General features: G+C 45.5%; 1 protein-coding gene across 1 annotated transcript in view; it reads left to right on the top strand.

The window, feature by feature from the left end:
* The window catches only part of LOC130015911 (tensin-3-like), a 264718-nt gene that overhangs the window by 195053 nt on the left and 53286 nt on the right, over positions 1 to 16379 (top strand). Inside the window, exons 17-19 of the mRNA XM_056106653.1 lie at positions 482 to 654; positions 2654 to 2780; positions 2869 to 2952. Of these exons, the coding sequence (XP_055962628.1) occupies positions 482 to 654; positions 2654 to 2780; positions 2869 to 2952 (384 nt within the window). The remainder of the gene's footprint in view (positions 1 to 481; positions 655 to 2653; positions 2781 to 2868; positions 2953 to 16379) is intronic.

Below are 16379 nucleotides of genomic sequence, written 5' to 3'. Positions count from 1 at the left end.
TTCCTGGTCTGTGGCTTCCATCCTGATGCTTTGCCCTACCCCACACTTAGTCCCACTTGGCGTAGGTTGCTTGCAGGAGCTGGGCCTCCCATGGAGTCCTGTGATCCAGAGAATTCCCAAGGGCTTCATGTTTGACTGCAGTAGCTTCCACGTGAGTCTCCCTAAGCTACTGGCATCCATTTGTTATGAAACAATTATTGTCAGTAAGTTTTTTAATTCTCTCATTTTTTGGTGGAGGGATTTTTGGCCACATCTGGTGGTGCTCAGCAGTTACTCTTGACTCTTCTCTCAGGGGTCACCACTACTGTGGGTTTTGGGGACCATGTGGGGTGCTGGGGATCCAGCCCAGGTTGGCCACGAACAGGGCAAGCACCCTACCTACTGTACTATTGCTCTCGTCCTTCAGTCAGGTTTGAGTGAAAGATCTCTGCACTTCGCTGTATGGAAAGCACCTTCAGCCCCCAAATCTTTTTCTTAATAGGCTACTCGAGTGATGAGGCCCTGGGAGGAACGTACCGGAAGTGGAGCCTTGGACAGTATGACAACAGTGCTGGGGAGCAGCCTGCCTTCTCCAAGTACGGGTGGGGGAAGACCACCAGTGTGGACCAAGCTCCCAGCCTGGCATCTTTCCTTTCTCCAGCAGACACCAAAGAGGTACATGCCAACCTGTGTCCATCCAAAATTGTATGTCCTTTCCCACCTGTCCTTTTGGGATACCTGGGTGGGACGGAGGGAGATGACAGGAGTGTGGATGTGAGATGTGAGTCCTTGACGAGGTCATAGACGTCAGCCTAAAATCCCTGTATCCTGTTTTGGAAAACAATATAGGCATTCCTTAAAAAACTAGAAATTGAGCTTCCATATGACCCAGCAATACCACTTCTGGGAATATATCCCGACGGTGTAAAAAAACACAGTAGAAATGACATATGCACCTGTATGTTCATTGCAGCACTGTTCACAATATCCAGAGTGCTCAAGAACAGACAGCTGGTTAAAGAAACTTTGGTGTATCTACACAATGGAATACTATGGAGCTGTTAGATGAAGTTATGAAATTTTCTTATAAGTGGATGATCATAGAGAGTATCATGCTAAGTGAAATGAGTCAAAAAGAAAGGGACAGACATAGAATGACTGCACTCATTTGTGGAATATAAAATATTATGAGACAATATGATATGAGACTTACACTCAGGAACAGTAGAGACAGGGCTAGGAAGATTGCTCCATCCTTGGAAGCCTGTCTTAGGAGCTGGGGGAGAAGGCAGCTGGGATAGAGAAGGGATCACTAAGTCAGTGATGGTTATGGGGATAACTCGAGATGGGATATGTGTGCTGAAAGTAGGTAAAGGACCAAACATGATGGCCCCTCATTATCTGTATTATAAACCATAATGCCCGTAAGTAGAGAGAGTAAGAGGGAAACTGCCTGCCAGGAAGGCAGGGGGAGGGGTGGGAAGGGTGTGGTAGGGATACTGGGGACATTGGTGGTGGAAAATGTACACTGGTAGACGGATGTGTATTCAATCATTGCATGATTGAAACTTAAACATGAAAGCTTTGTAAGTATAGGTCATGGTGATTTAATAAAAATAAAGAAAAAAATCACAGTCTCACTGATCTCAAGACGGCAAAGTTGGAATTCAAGAGACAAGAAGAGAAAAATCACTTGAATTCGGTCTTACTAACACACAGAAAGCCAGTGTTCACAGTGTGACAAAATGGATTAAAAAACTGAATCTGACATTCATGGCACATAAAAAAAAGTATGCAGCTACTAGGCATGGACAGTAGAAACAAGGTCCTGTAGGACTGGTCCATGGATGGAAGCTTGCCACGAGTAGAAGGGTGGGGGCAGGGCAGTTAGGGTAGAGAAGCTGCCACTGTGATGGTGATGTTTGGAAATGATCATGCTAGACAAGATCTGAGTGTTGAGAGTAGGCAAAGGGACATACATGAGAACCTGTCAGTATCTATGGTGCAAATCAAAATGCCCAGAAGGAAAGAGAGAGAGAGAGAAAGAAGAACAGTGCCTGCCACGGAGGCCGGCTGGGGGTGGGGAGTGATGGGTTGGTGGGAGGGAAACTGCGGACATTGGTGGTGGGAAATGTGCACTGGCGGAGGGATGGGTATTGGAACGTTGTATTATGACTGAAACCCAATCAAGAACAGTTTTATGACTGTATCTCACAGTGATTCGGTTAAGAAAAAGAAAATAAAACTCAGAAAATATAAAAAATGTAAAACTGCAAGGAAAGAACAATAAAGCCAGTGTTCATATTTGGGATCCATCTGTCAACCTTAGGCCTCCCTGTGTGTCTGCTTTGTGTCTGTGTTTTTACATATTTGTAAAGATGTAACCAGTAAGGATGATTTCCTGCTAGCTTGTCCACCTCATACTCTAGTGCTCACTTTTCCCATCCAGTCCAGGCTCTGTCAGAGCCACTCACAGCTGTGGGGGGTGAGGAGAGAGCTGAGTACAGAGGCCTCCTGCTTCCTTTATCCTCCATGACTCAGCATTTGTGGGACTGGGGCGGGGATCCGTGTCTTAGGTACGCACTAAGCCTCTTGGTCCCCACTCAGTAGGATGCTCTCTTCAGGGTCCACTTTCTGGGGGTGGCCTCTGCTGACTCCCTTATGCCAATTTCAGACAGCCATCTCCACGTACCCCTCGGACCTCGATGTCATCGATGGCAGGATTTTTTCTTCCACCAAAAGCAGCAGTGAGTCCATATCATCCATACCAGCATTTCCTGTGTCTCCAGGGACACCGTATGGTAAGAAAACAGAAAACTGTCCCCTGTGCACCTTTTTTCCTTCTGTGAGTGGACTTGCAGTAGATTGTGACTTTGTCTTCTCTTCCAGTGACAACACCCCCACAGTATTCCCCGTTCAACCCACCTGGGTCACAGATGGGCGGCACCAGTGGTTTGTACAAAGGAGATCATGGTAAGAAACCTACCCACATCCTGCTGCTCCACTCTGCATGGCACCATTTGTACCAGCATCTTTCCAAGCTGAAAGGTTTTCAGGTGCAGAATATTGATGCAAAATACTTAAGTAACCTCAGAAATGGTGACTCCCTGGCGGGAACGTGTGAAGATGGGTATGCAGCTGCACCCGGCTCTGGCAACATGGAGCTGCCTACATGCTGAGCATCTCTTCATCTCTGCTGAGACAGCGTCAGGAGAAGGGGCAAGGGTGCTCTTGCTAGCTGAGCAGTGCTGAGAGTCGGAAGCAGCAGTCCTGTGAGTGCTAGGGCAGTGCCGAGAGGGAATCAGGTGGAATCAATTTCCTGCTCTGTGCTGCGTGGATAACCCCTTGCCCACACAGCGTATCTGTCCTGGTTCCTTCCTTCCTCTACATGTTGGATCTCCTGGTACATCAGGAGCCTTTTTTTTCTGCTGAGGGGCCCCATGCATATTTATAACATTCATGGGCCATCCAGACTTACATTAACTTAAAAATTAGTCTGGAGTATATATTCTCAGGAGTGGAATTGCTGGGTCATATGAAAGCTCAGCTCCTAGTTCATGGAGGAATGCCCAGATTGCTTTACAGAATAGGAGGGGTCCGTCTGCATTCCCAGCAGTGAGTTACACACATCCACGCCAGCACTGATGGTTTTTATTCATCTTGATGTGTGCCAGTCCTGTGGGGTGAGTTGGCCATGCACCCTGACGGTCAGTGATCACCAGACATTGGTGTCTGTGTACTGTTGACAGGAGAGACTTACTCAGAGAATCGTGTGGGTCGCTGCACCTTGTTCTGGGTCCAGGCCTTCGTGGCCTGGCTTTGGGCAGAGGGCGTGGGGATATAATTAAGGTCTTATGTACATTTATTTATTTATTTAAAATGTAGGAGTATTTTATTCAGCCATTGATTAGGCTGATTGAATTGGGCGTGAACTCTGCTCTTATGCACATTTAAAAGCATTTCCTCTGCAGCTGTTTCTCTGCCCTGGCAGAGGGAAGTGAGATTTCAGGGAGACATTAGCCTTCTCAGGAGGGAGCTTTGGCTGTGTGGCACTTAACGCAAGAAAGCCGGTTGGACTGGTACCTTCCACCTCTTTCCAGGGGGGGGTAGATCTCAGAGAAGGAGACTTACAGACACACAAAAAGAAGCAAATGGAGACACAAGCACTCATGGCACACGTTTGATTGCCTCATTGTCTACGCTAAGATCTGAACTGTTTTGCGCAGGGGACTATCCTGATCTCGGTTTTTTGTTAAGGCCAGCATTTTCCACAGACTTGGAATTGTATGTCTGTCTCTAATTCAGCGGTGACTAGCATTTAAGTGCTTGCTTCATTTTCCCTCTTAATCCAGAGAAAGCTAGCCATTTGTCACTTAATAGATTGGCTATTTTTTTTCTTCCAAGCTCCTTTTTTTGGTGTTAGGAACATAAATGTCTTTGCCTATACACAGAACAATGATAAACTGTTCACCTTACCTAGCAGATATTCTTGAAATGTATGATCAGAAAGATGTAGTGTTGTTGTGATTCTGTTTGCATATGTGAGCATTGTGTTACATGTTCTGTTTAATATACCCATTTTTATGATTTGTGAAGAAATTTTTATGATTTCTTCATGGGAAGAGTGTCTGTTCTAGTAATAATGTATTAGTGCCCTGATCCAATGTCTATTCTTCCACATTTTATGTATGGCATATGTTTGTATATGTATGTATTCATTCCCCTTTTGGTTATTGCAGTGACCAAGGATTGCACTGGCTCTAGTATGCCTCAGGGGTTTGCAGACTTTGTTTGATCCCAGGGGTCCCTCTGGTCTTCTAGGATTTTGCTTGGTCTGTGTGGAGGGTACAGGGATTGCCCTGGTGGTCTCCATCTCAGAGCTGTCCCCTAGCCTGACTCCTGCACATCCTAGTGATTTCGATGGAGGCAAACAAAGGGCCAGAGACTCCGGCCCAAAACCCTTCCTTCTCCTTGAATCAGCCGCAAATGATGTGGATTTGGACCAGCTTCTGATGTGGAATCCAATCAGACCTCAGAACACCTAAACTAGCACTGTAGCATTGTCCTCCTGTTGTTCATCGATTTGCTCGAGCGGGCCCAGTAACGTTTCCATTGTGAGAGTTTGTTGTTACTGTGTTTGGCAATATGAATATGCAGGCAAGATACTCTCAGTAGCTTGCCGGGCAGAGAGGGGCAGAAGAATCAAACTCGGGTCGGTCAGGTCGGCCGCATGCAAGACAAACGCCCTACCCGCTGTGCTGTCGCTCCTTGGAAATAAACTGGTAGTTGAGGGAGATCTAGAAATTACAATTAGAATTAGCCTAGAAAAAATTTCATAAACCTCCAAGCAGAAAATTTCCTCAGACTTATTAGCAGCTCCGGCTGAGGCCTTCAGGGACACTGAGGGAGACTGAGAGGTCCTGACCCTGCTAACCCTTGAGGGGAGAGTGCTCAATGGGTGCCAACAGTCAGTACTAGGCCACCCTGCACTAGTGGGGTTGGAAATAGGGGTCAGCCACATCCATCTCTCTGGCCCTAGGTCTTTTGCTCTTTTCAAAATCCTCTAAACTGGGGGCTGGAGTGGTAGTACAGCGGGTAGGGCATTTGCCTTGCATACGGCCAACCGGGGTTCGATTCCCAGCATTCCATATGGTCCCCCAAATCACCAGGAGCAATTCCTGAGTGCAAAGCCAGGAGTAACCCCTGAGCATCGCTGGGTGTGCCCCCAAAACAAAATTATCTAAACTGCCAGTGTCATAATATTAGTCCCCAAAGTCTTACCTGCTCATGATTTGTCCATCCATGGAGTAAATGTTTGTGTAAGCACCACTCTGGCCTATCTCTGCCTCATTTATGAATATAGGCTGTAAAACCTATTCATGACTGTTGCTTCACGGCAGTGCCTGCTAGGTAGCAAAGGGAAGTCCTACTTCTCTGTTATTTAGAGCTGGATACTCACCTGCATATAAGTGAGAATGTTGGCTCCGAATTACCCCTGGAATAGTGGCTTTGTTATCCTGAAAGATGGAGTAGGAACAGTTTCCAAGCTCTTTCATCTCCATATAAATTAAATCCCTGCACTGTGTTTATAAATGATACCTAAAAATGGAGTTAAGAAAGGCAGACTTACCCTGACCTCAGGGCCCTTGAACTTGAGACCATATCTTAGACCATTAAAAAAAAAAGGTTAAAAAAAAGACTTTTTAAAAAAAAATGCAGTATGTAGAATGTCCTTCAACCATAATGAAATCAAACAAGAAACCAGTAAGAGAAAGATGACCAAAAAGTTTTAAAATATCTGAGAACTGAATAACACCTTTATAAATGAACCAGGGATGTCTTTACATCTTAAAGGCAGTAAAAGAACATAGTGAACTGAATAAAATAAAAAAGAAACATGAAAATTTTTGGAGGAGAGCTAAAAGTGGTGCGAAGAAAATTTACAACGGAAATATGTACCTTTGTAAAGAAGAAAAATCTTGAAATGAATAATTTAATCTTGCCCCCAGAACACAGAAGAAAAGAGCAAGCTTAATTTGAGGTAAATATAAGAAAGGAAATACTAAAAGTCAGTAGAAATCACTGAAACAGAATAGAGAAAATAAATGCAAGAAAGCTGTTTGAAAAGCTTGCTCCAGTTGACAAACCTAGTATGACTGACCAAAGAAGAGAAAAGACACAGGTTACTAATATTGGGAATGGAACAAGATGTCATTATGACCCACAGAACCAGGACACAGAGGCAGTACACCACAGCCTGTCTACATGAAGAGACCACAGGAGCAGCTGGATAGGAAAGAAGGCTTCTATGGGTATGAACACAACCCAACTGTCTGGGGTGGATTAGAGAGGGTGTTTAACTGGAAAGCACACTTTCAAGAGGAGTAGGGTTTTATGTCCAGCAGACTGAGGGTGATAGAATAGTTTATCCTGTTCGAGTACTGTTTCAGGAAATTCATGCATATGCATGAGCAAGAATGCTGAGTGTGCACGACTAAGAAGCAGATAGTGGGTATATACTGCATCAACAAAAATACCCAAACAAGAAGCAATCAAGATTTTGTTTCCTAATGTAGTAATGAAGAGGAAGGTGGTCAGACCTGTCTGACCAGAGGTTTGGGCTCCTTATCAAAACAAAATAGGTTCCTAAGATTAATATTCTTGCACATCCAACCCCACTTTGATCCCTACACCTCCTGGCCCCTTGAGTGTCTCCAGGAGTAGCCCTGGAGAGTCTCAGAAGCATTGCTTTGTAGCCGGGAGGTCTCTGGCACTGCCAGGGCTGCTCTCCCTGGTGATCTCTGGCACCATTGCATCTTCATGCCTCTCAATGGTTTGCCCCCCGCCCTCTGAATATTGCTGGGGAGATCTGGCTAAAAAATGAATCTTAGATGATGGCCAAATGGAATTTATCCCAGAAATGCAACACTAGTTCAATATTTGAAATTCCTCAGTGTAAAGGTAAAGGTAAAGGCCCTCCCGTTGATCGTCGATTTGCTCGAGCGGGCCCAGTAACGTCTCCATTGGAGACTTTGTTGTTACTGTGTCTGGCATATCGAATACTCTCGGTAGCTTGCCGGGCTCTCCGAGAGGGGCGGAGGAATCGAACTCCGGTCGGCCAAGTTGGCCGCTTGTAAGGCGAACGCCCTACCCACTGTGCTATTCACTCCAGCCCTCCTCCATATTGGCGGGTAGATACAAAACATTTTTATACTGGCAAATTTATATTTGTTCATGCCTACAAAATCCTAGCAAAACAGAAACGGGAAAATTACTCTTGCCCTTTTGGTGTATCACAGAAACCTGACTGATAATCCTACTTCTCCCTAGTTCTTAGGGGTGCACCAAAGGGATGAGTAATAAAAGACAGAGATTGGAAAGAAAGAAGTACAGTTGTCTCTTTTTTGTAGGTGGCAAAAAATACCCATGTGGAAAATTCCAAGGAATCCATAAAAGGAAATAAAAAAATCTCACAGAACAAATTTAGCAAGATTGTAGGCTATAAGATAAGCACATAAATCAGTTGTATTTCTGTAGACTAGCAAAGAACATGCTAGCCTAAATTAAAATCTAGTAATTATACTAGGTCAAAAAAATAAGAATACTTGAATGTAAACATCACGTACACTAAAAACTACACAGTGTTGATGAAAGAAAGACTGAAAGATACAGTTTCCGTGGGCTGGAAAACTCAGCAAAAATACCCTTTATTTCCAAATTAGTTGACAGTTTTAAAAGTTTTGTATAAAACTCCAGCAAGAGATAAGATAACTGAAGTTTAGTTTATCTGGAAAGGCAAAGGAAGTAGAGTGACAAATAATTTTGGAAATGACTAAAATAAAAGAGTTGAGTTCATTCCCAGACTGACTGTGTGCGTAGACAGCCACAACTGTGTCACTGGAGAAGGTATAGACACAGAGATTCAGAACAGACTAGAAACCCAGAAATAGACCCAACCAAACTCTTCTCTCTCTCTCTCTCTCTCTCTCTCTCTCTCTCTTCCTCTCTCCCTCCACTTCTCCTCCTCTCTGTCTCTCCCTCTTTTTCTTTCTACCTCTCTCCTCTCTCTTTTTCTGTCTCTCCCTCTTTCTCTCTCCCTCCCTCCCTCCTCTCTCCCCCTCCCTGCCCCCCGAATATACAAAAGAAATGTCTTGAAGGAAAAGAAAATTTTCAACAAATGGTACAGACACTGTTGGACACTACAAAAACAAAGTGAACATTGACCACAATTTCTGCCTCATACACAAAATGGATCAAAGGTTTAAGTATAAAAAAAAAAAACATAAAACGGAACATCTTTTTTTCCCCCCCTGTGCTGGGGATAGAACACAGGGCCTCCTTTATGCAAGGAAAGTACTTCAAGAGTGCTTTATGCACCAGATGCAAAGTCCATAAAAGGAAAAACGTACAAACTAGACTATTAGAATTGAAAACTTTTCTGTGGAATGGACCTACTAAGAAGATAAATAGACAAACTACAGACTAGGTGAAAGTATTTTCACTCTAGAATTCAATACAGAGAAGTAAACAATCCAGTTAGAAAGTTGCAAAAAATACCTTACAAAGATACATAGATGCAAATCAGCGCATAAAAAATCTGGGCCCAGATTGAGCAGTGGTTAAGCATATGCTTCCTATGTAGACCTTGAGTTTTGGAGGAACAAAGAAGAGGAAGAATATGTTTAACATCATGAGCAATTAGTAAAAAGCAAATTTAAACCTGTGTGTGTGTGTGTGTGTGTGTGTGTGTGTGTGTGTGTGTGTGTGCGCTACTGGCAGTGTTTGGACTACACCTGGCTTTCGCTCAGAGGACCACATGTGGTCCAGGGGATGGAACCCCAGTCGTCTGTGTGTTGGGCAAGTATATTAACTGCTCAATCTCGCTGCCCGGGGACTTGAATTAGGACTTTTTTATTGTGGCATCTTTGTAAAGTTACACAGAGTTGAGAAATTACAGACATACAAATAGGTTTCTCTAATGGTTTACTGTATTTTGGACATCATACCAGATGAGAACACTGATACCCAAATACAGTTCTATAAACATGATTACCACTGTGGACCCACTGTGGTCTGGGTGTTTTTGAAGCGCCTGAGATAGCCACGGGTGAATTTGGGGGCAGTTATGGAGGTTCCTCATTCTCTCCCGCCTACTCTTATATTAGCTTGAAATTTCCATCATGGAAAGTTACCGTATAAATTACAGAAACGGGGCTGGAGTGATAGCACAGTGGGTAGGGCGTTTGCCTTGCACGCGGCCAACCTGGGTTCGATTCCCAGCATCCCATATGGTCCCCCAGCACTGCCAGGGATAATTCCTGAGTGCAGAGCCAGGAGTAACCCCTGAGCATCGCCGATGTGACCCAAAAAGCAAAAAAGAAAAAAAATAAATTATAGAAACACTCAGCATTGAAGAGATGCCACTCAGTTCTCTCTTGAGCATTGTCCTCACTGGTGCAGAAAACTATGCACTCTGATTTCGACCCTCGTGGGCTGAGAAGCCTCTCCATGTCCTGTGGGAGGGCAGCAGTCAGAACAGATGGGGAGTGTGGAAGATAAGGAAGAACCAGCTCTCAGCAGTGGGTCAAGTGACAGCATCCCTGGGGGTTTCCGTGAGGAGAGAGAACAATCATTTTTTAAAAAATGCTTCTACTTGTTTTTGGTTTATAATACTATTGATAATACTTTCTCATGCACATGATTCCACCATCATACCCAGCATCATTGTACACAGCCCTTCTCCCGGGGACCCCAGCCCTTCTCTCTCAATGTACCCCCAGGACTCCCCCGCTCTGCTGTGTCATCAGTTCTCCGGTTACATTTCCTTTGGCCCTTTCAACCTCTCTTTCTGTATATCTTTTAAGTCCAGACCCATGTGTCTGTCCCTCCCTTCTGACTGGGCCACTTAGCATGATCTCCTCCAGTTCCATCCGTATTGTTGTAAGTTGCATGATTTTGAGAATTTTTTTTTGCCCAAGATCTTCACAAGGAGGAGGCCAGAAGGCAACTTGGATAGTTTGTTTGGGGCCACCTGTGGCTGTGCTCGGGGCTGCTCCTGGCCTGGGGAACCTGCAGTGCCAGAAGTCAACCAGGGCTTCATGCATGCAGGGCTTGTGCTGTACTCACTGGGCTCAGGGGGTTTTGTGTTCTGGGAGAGCAGGAGAGATGTGGATGAGTCAGTCCATCGGGGATGTGCTTTCTCCTGGCCTGATGCTGCTCCCCGTAGAATGGGAACACAGCCAGGACTGCTTGGAAAGTCCAGGCGTGAGCCTTGGGGGGCTCTTCTTGACAAAGGAAACTTTGTGGTGAGTTTGAGCTCAAGGGAGCATTTAACCTCAGTGTAAGATGAAAATTAACCTGTGATTTCTGATCTAATGTAGCTTTAATGATATTTCCTAAAGAAATAGGAAAAAAAAACACAAGGAAATGTTTGATTAAAATGTATGTTTCTAGTGTATCTCGGCTCGCAAATTAATCCATAAAATATTTTATTTCTCTTCTAGAAAATAAAGGTAAATGCACATTATAGTTTTGTTTGGTGGCTCTGGGGAGAACCACCCATGCTCAGAGGTTAACCTTTCTCTGTCTCTGCTCCTGGTGGTTCTGAGGACCCAGTAGCAAAGCATGTGCTCCAGCCTTTGGCCTTCCCCACAGACCAAATCATTGAAGGGGCAGTTTGTACATTCCAGATCCTGGGAACAGAATCTGGAACCATTCCCTAGCGTTAGCTATCCAATTTCAGAACCTCACTGCCCCAGGAGGGGTTTGTAGACACTGGTTAGCAGTGAATGTGGCAAAATGTCTTTCTATGATTGGGATCTTTCATATTCATCGTTCTGGAAAGTTGAACTTGGCATTTCCAGGGGACCCAGCGTTCAGGCATGGCTTTGCTGTGCCATGACTGGCTGGCAGTGAGGGCTGCTGAAGGGTCTACTAGGAGGCAGGAAGCTGCCCCCTCCCCCCCCCCACCCCAGGCACAGGACCTTCAGGGCTATGTTACACTATGGAGACCCCTTGGATTTCTTTTCAAAGGGAAAAATGGGTGAGGTTTCCTGATGGGAGGAAGAAAGAAGTGTCCAGGGATATCTTCAGAGAAGAACCTTGAGGCAATGGTAGTTTTTGATTTTTTAAAGAAATGTTTATTGTTCTTCAAATTCGACGAATTCTGACAAATTTTAAATTGCTTCCATCGGGCTTCCCCTTTCCTTTCTGTACTCGACTCATTTTCCTTAGGAAATTGTCTGAACTTTCAATGACAACGTTTATAATGGCAATTAAAGTGTGTGCTGAATATGGACATGTCCGGTAGCCTAAGAAGCAAATGCTTTTACATGTGTTTATAATGTGTTTATAGCTAGGTAACAACAGGTAGGGCGTTCGCCTTACAAGCGGCCAACATGGCCAACCCGAGTTCGATTCCTCCGCCCCTCTCAGAGAGCCCGGCAAGCTACCGAGAGTATTCGATATGCCAGACACAGTAACAACAAAGTCTCCAATGGAGACGTTACTGGGCCCGCTAGAGCAAATCGATGATCAACGGGAGGGAATTTACCTTACCTTACCTATAGTTAGGTAAGTGTTTGTCTGCAGATGTAGGTATGATTCATATCTATACTTAGGTAGATAATGCTTTGTGTACCAGTTTGTGCAAAAGAACTAATATTGGTGAAAATAGCTTGTATGAATCAGTTCAAAAATAGCTGGTTTGGATTAGCAAGCATTGCACCCCTCCACTCTGTATTTAGAAGATAGAAAAAGAAAAAGTTCATCGAAATATGTTTTAAAATAAACACAATGGCAATAATGTGGGCCAGAAGAGACCATCAAGCAATCCTGGCTTGGGAATGTTTGGTTAGCTGTTGCTTTAGATTTGAGAACACCAGTTCACTTGGGTGAATTGAAGGCCCCCAAAATGCAAGATGTTGAGGCCAGGGAAACACTTAAAGGACTGAAGGACGTGAATACTTCAGTGCAAGAGGGAAGCCCCTTGTTTGATTCCTGGTACCGAATGATTCCCTAAGCACCCTTGGGCATAACCTTGGTAGCTCTGAGCAAATCTGGGTCTAAACAGAATTGCATGTCCAGGCTTTGGCATTGAACTGTCAGACCCACCCTGCACCCATATTGTCACAGGGAGTAACTCTCAGGTCCTCAGCATTGCCGAGGCCCCCCTCCCCGCCCAAATTGGCCTTTTGTCCAGTGCCTCACCCATGGAACAGGCCAGCTTGGAAGTGTCCCTTGTGAGCCAGTGGCTTCCCAGCTCTGATGAATGCTGCCTTTCATTTGCTAGCTTTGGGTTTACAGGCCTTTGTTTTGTACTTATTCATTAGCTCATTCCCCCACCCCCTTCTAGTGGGCTGTTTCTGAGTCTCAGCTCTGACTTATTCTAATGTGTTGACAGCAGAGTTTTGCTGTTATTGGGATTCTGAATCCTGCAGGCCGGAAGTGCAGAGAGACCTCAGGGCTTGGGGCAGATCTGGTAGACCTGAGCTACTGCTGAAGCTCTGTCATGTCTGTAGCTTTATCCTGTGTGTAGCTTTGTTATGCCTGTAGCCCTCGTGCCTGTAGCTCTGTCATCCTTGTAGCTCTCGTGCCTGTAGCTCTCATGCCTGTAGCTCTGTCATGCCTGTAGCTGTTGTGTCTGTAGCTCTTGTGCCGGTAGCTCTCATGCCTGTAGCTCTCAGACCTGTAGTTCTGTCATGCCTGTAGCTCTCATGCCTGTAGCTCTTGTGCCTGTAACTCTCTCATGCCTGTAGCTCTTGTGCTTGTAGTTCTGTCATGCCTGTAGCTCTCATGCCTGTAGCTCTCATGTCTAAAGCTTTCTCATGCTTATATCTCTGTCATATGCATATCTCTGTCTTGTCTGTAGTTCTGTCCTGTCTGTAGTCCTGTCCTGTCTGTACCTTTGTCCTGTCTGTAGCTCTCTTCTGTCTGTAGTTTCGTTGCCTTGCTCTTTTTGTGCTCTGCGCAGCCCCTGTAGACACCCTTCTAACTTAGGGGACACAGTGTAGGCTGTATGCTAGAGGCAGGTGAGCAGTCTCCTAGAAGTGAAGGTAGATCTTAGTGTAAGTATAGAATATACAAAAAAGATACCTTGCAGTGGAGGAGTGGGTTGATTTATTTTTTTTCCTTTTTGCGTCACACCTGGCGATGCACAGGGGTTACTCCTGGCTCTGTACTCAGGAATTACTCCTGGAGGTGCTCAGAGGACCATAAGGGATGCTGGGACTCAAACCCGGGTCAGCCGCGTGCAAGGCAAATGCCCTACCCGCTGTGCTATCTCTTCAGCCTCAATTTAATTTTTCAAAAATCCAGAATTTTAAAAAAATCCTTGAGATGCCTGGTTGAAAAATCCTACGAGATGCCACTCAGGGCCATGTGAAAAAATGATAAATATCAAGCCCTGGGGTCCCTCTGCAGATGCTGTCACTCAGATCGTGCTGATGGTCTTGTACACAAGACTGTGGTAGAGAGGAACCCCACTGACAAAGCTTTGAAAGAAAACACAAATGCAACCTGGCATTTTCTTTATTTATTGCTTTGATTCAGGACAACATCTGGCTGTGCTCAGGACTTACTCCTGGCTGTGTTCAAGGGTCACTCCTGGTTTTGCTCAGGAGACCATATTTAGTGCTACAGATGGAACCAGGTGGGTTGCTTACAAGACAAGTGCCCTAACCACTCTATTGTTTCTCTGGCCCTAGCCTGGCATTTCAAGTAAGTGATGCTTCTTCTGATGAGCAGAGCCTAGTGTCATTTCTTACTTGTTTTACTGTCCTGCCAAGGGCCGTCCTCAGGCCCTATCCAGTAGATACTTGCTCTCATAATGTAGAGGGCTGGGGGGTAAATGCCAAGTGTTGCAGGCTGGCATTTTGGCACTTAGTGTCAAATGTCACTGTGTCCATGAGTACAGTTCTATACTATGAGGCCGAAAGGGGTCAGGAACCTGGAGTTGCATGGAGAGAGAGGTTTAATACACTGTTTGCCTCTAACCAGTGTTCCCGGCTCTAGCACGCCCTTAGAACCTTGGAGGGATGTTCCCAGTGGAGCCTGTGTTATGCCAAGTTGGTCCAAACGCAGTGAAATCACAAAAACTCAGGAGAGGAGGTCCAGGGACCGCTATGGGTCATGGTCTCTAAACCCATTCCACAAGTGCTTTAAAACAAAGGGTGCATTTGTACCCCTAAATGCATTCCACAGTGTCAATTAAGACCATGCAAGATTGACTGCAGTTTTACTTCTGAAGATGTGGTTCACAGACATACATCAGTGAGGCTTAGCTTTTTTAGTTCCAGCTAGGCTCACACAGGAGCTGGCTGTCTCTTTCCACAGCTCGAGGTCAGGGCATGCTATCTGCCACAACAGACCCTGGTGTAGATCCCTGGGTCTGACAGGGATTCACCCAGCCCACAGATGATTGCTTTGCAATTTGTAGGGTCTGATTCTTACACACTTTTAACCCTCCCTTGGTCCAGCAGTATGTGGGTAATGTTTCATTAAACTATATAATATTACAGCAGATTATAACAAAGAACTTAAAGCAGTACATAACACCTGGTGCTCAAATTAGGGTATTTTCTTCACAGAGATGAGAAAGAAGACGAAGAAGTATTCACTGTTTCTGAGTGCACACCTGAGACAGCATGTTAAAGCCTGTCATGTTTCAGCGCCATGCACCACACACAGCTGGTAGTGTACATTTACCGTTATACCATCAGCGTATGCATGCTCTTCTGTGGAGAAAGAGAACATTTGCAGGGGAATGAGAATTTCAAAAAATTTCTGATTCTCTGGGATCCATGTGCCCTCACAGCGGTCATTGTGGAGTTAATTCTGTGTATCATCAGATTTTATTTTACTTTTTTCTTAAGAACTATTCCTGGCTCTGTGTTTGGGATACACTCTTTGCAGTTCTCAGGGGACCATATCCAGTGCCTGGGGTCAGCTAGGGCCTGGCTGCCACATGCAGTCAGGGGGACTGACCATACGCAGTACCCTGGGTCAGCGAGGGGCTGGCTCCGTGCAGGGCAGCACCTACCCTGTGCTCTCTCTCTGCCCATTACTGGGTGTTAAGGACAAACCAGCTTTTGTGACCAGTTGTGGGAGTTTGATTGTTCCCACAGAACCTGAGGTTTGGGTGGTTGTGAAATCAGGTCTGAGAAGGAGAGAGAGAGAGAGAGAGTGTGTGTGTGTGTGTGTGTGTGTGTGTGTGTGTGTGTGTGTGTGTGATATTTCTTACCTTAAGCTCTGGTGTTTCTCCAGTGCTAAAGGGCAGGTGATATCTGGATTACAGGAGTGGACACAGGCATAGGCAATGATCGTCTGATGTATGTATCTGCTAAGACTGCCTTGCTTCTATCTCTGAGAATAGAGACTTGCGGTGACACTGTGGTCCCTGAAGTCTCTCAGGTCCTGGTTTACCCTTGCGATGTCAGAGTTCTGAGTAATGCCCTGTAGACAGCTCCGTGGGTGTGGAAAGAGCCAGTCCTGCATTCAGCTTTCAACTGTAGGCAGGAGGGCCGGGCTCTGAGGGGCAGGTGGACATGGAATTATGGGCTGTGGGGTCAGTGGGCATAGCAGGGGCTGGGTGTGTAGGATCACAACTGTAGGTGCTTTCAGATAGTGCAGAGATATTAGGGGCTCAAGAGGGAGCACGTCGGAGAGGAGTCCTCCTCCCCCACCCCAAGCCTCCTTTCTGACCTCTCAGCCCATCTCTTGGATCATTGATCCCCTTGCCATGACTCTCTGCCCTCTTAGACCCTGGAACCTCCTTTCCTGGTCTGACACCCGAAGGGAAATGCCATTGCCTGTCTCATCTCTCCACCTTCCTTCTCTTCCCCACCTGATTGCAGCTACATCCATCCATCAGCACCAGCAGCCCCCGTTGCCCCCTATACCAG

The sequence above is a fragment of the Sorex fumeus genome, unplaced genomic scaffold (assembly GCF_029834395.1).
Source record: "Sorex fumeus unplaced genomic scaffold, SorFum_2.1 ptg000141l, whole genome shotgun sequence".
Classification (NCBI taxonomy): Eukaryota; Metazoa; Chordata; class Mammalia; order Eulipotyphla; family Soricidae; genus Sorex; species Sorex fumeus.
This window is presented reverse-complemented; position numbering and strand designations above follow the sequence as displayed.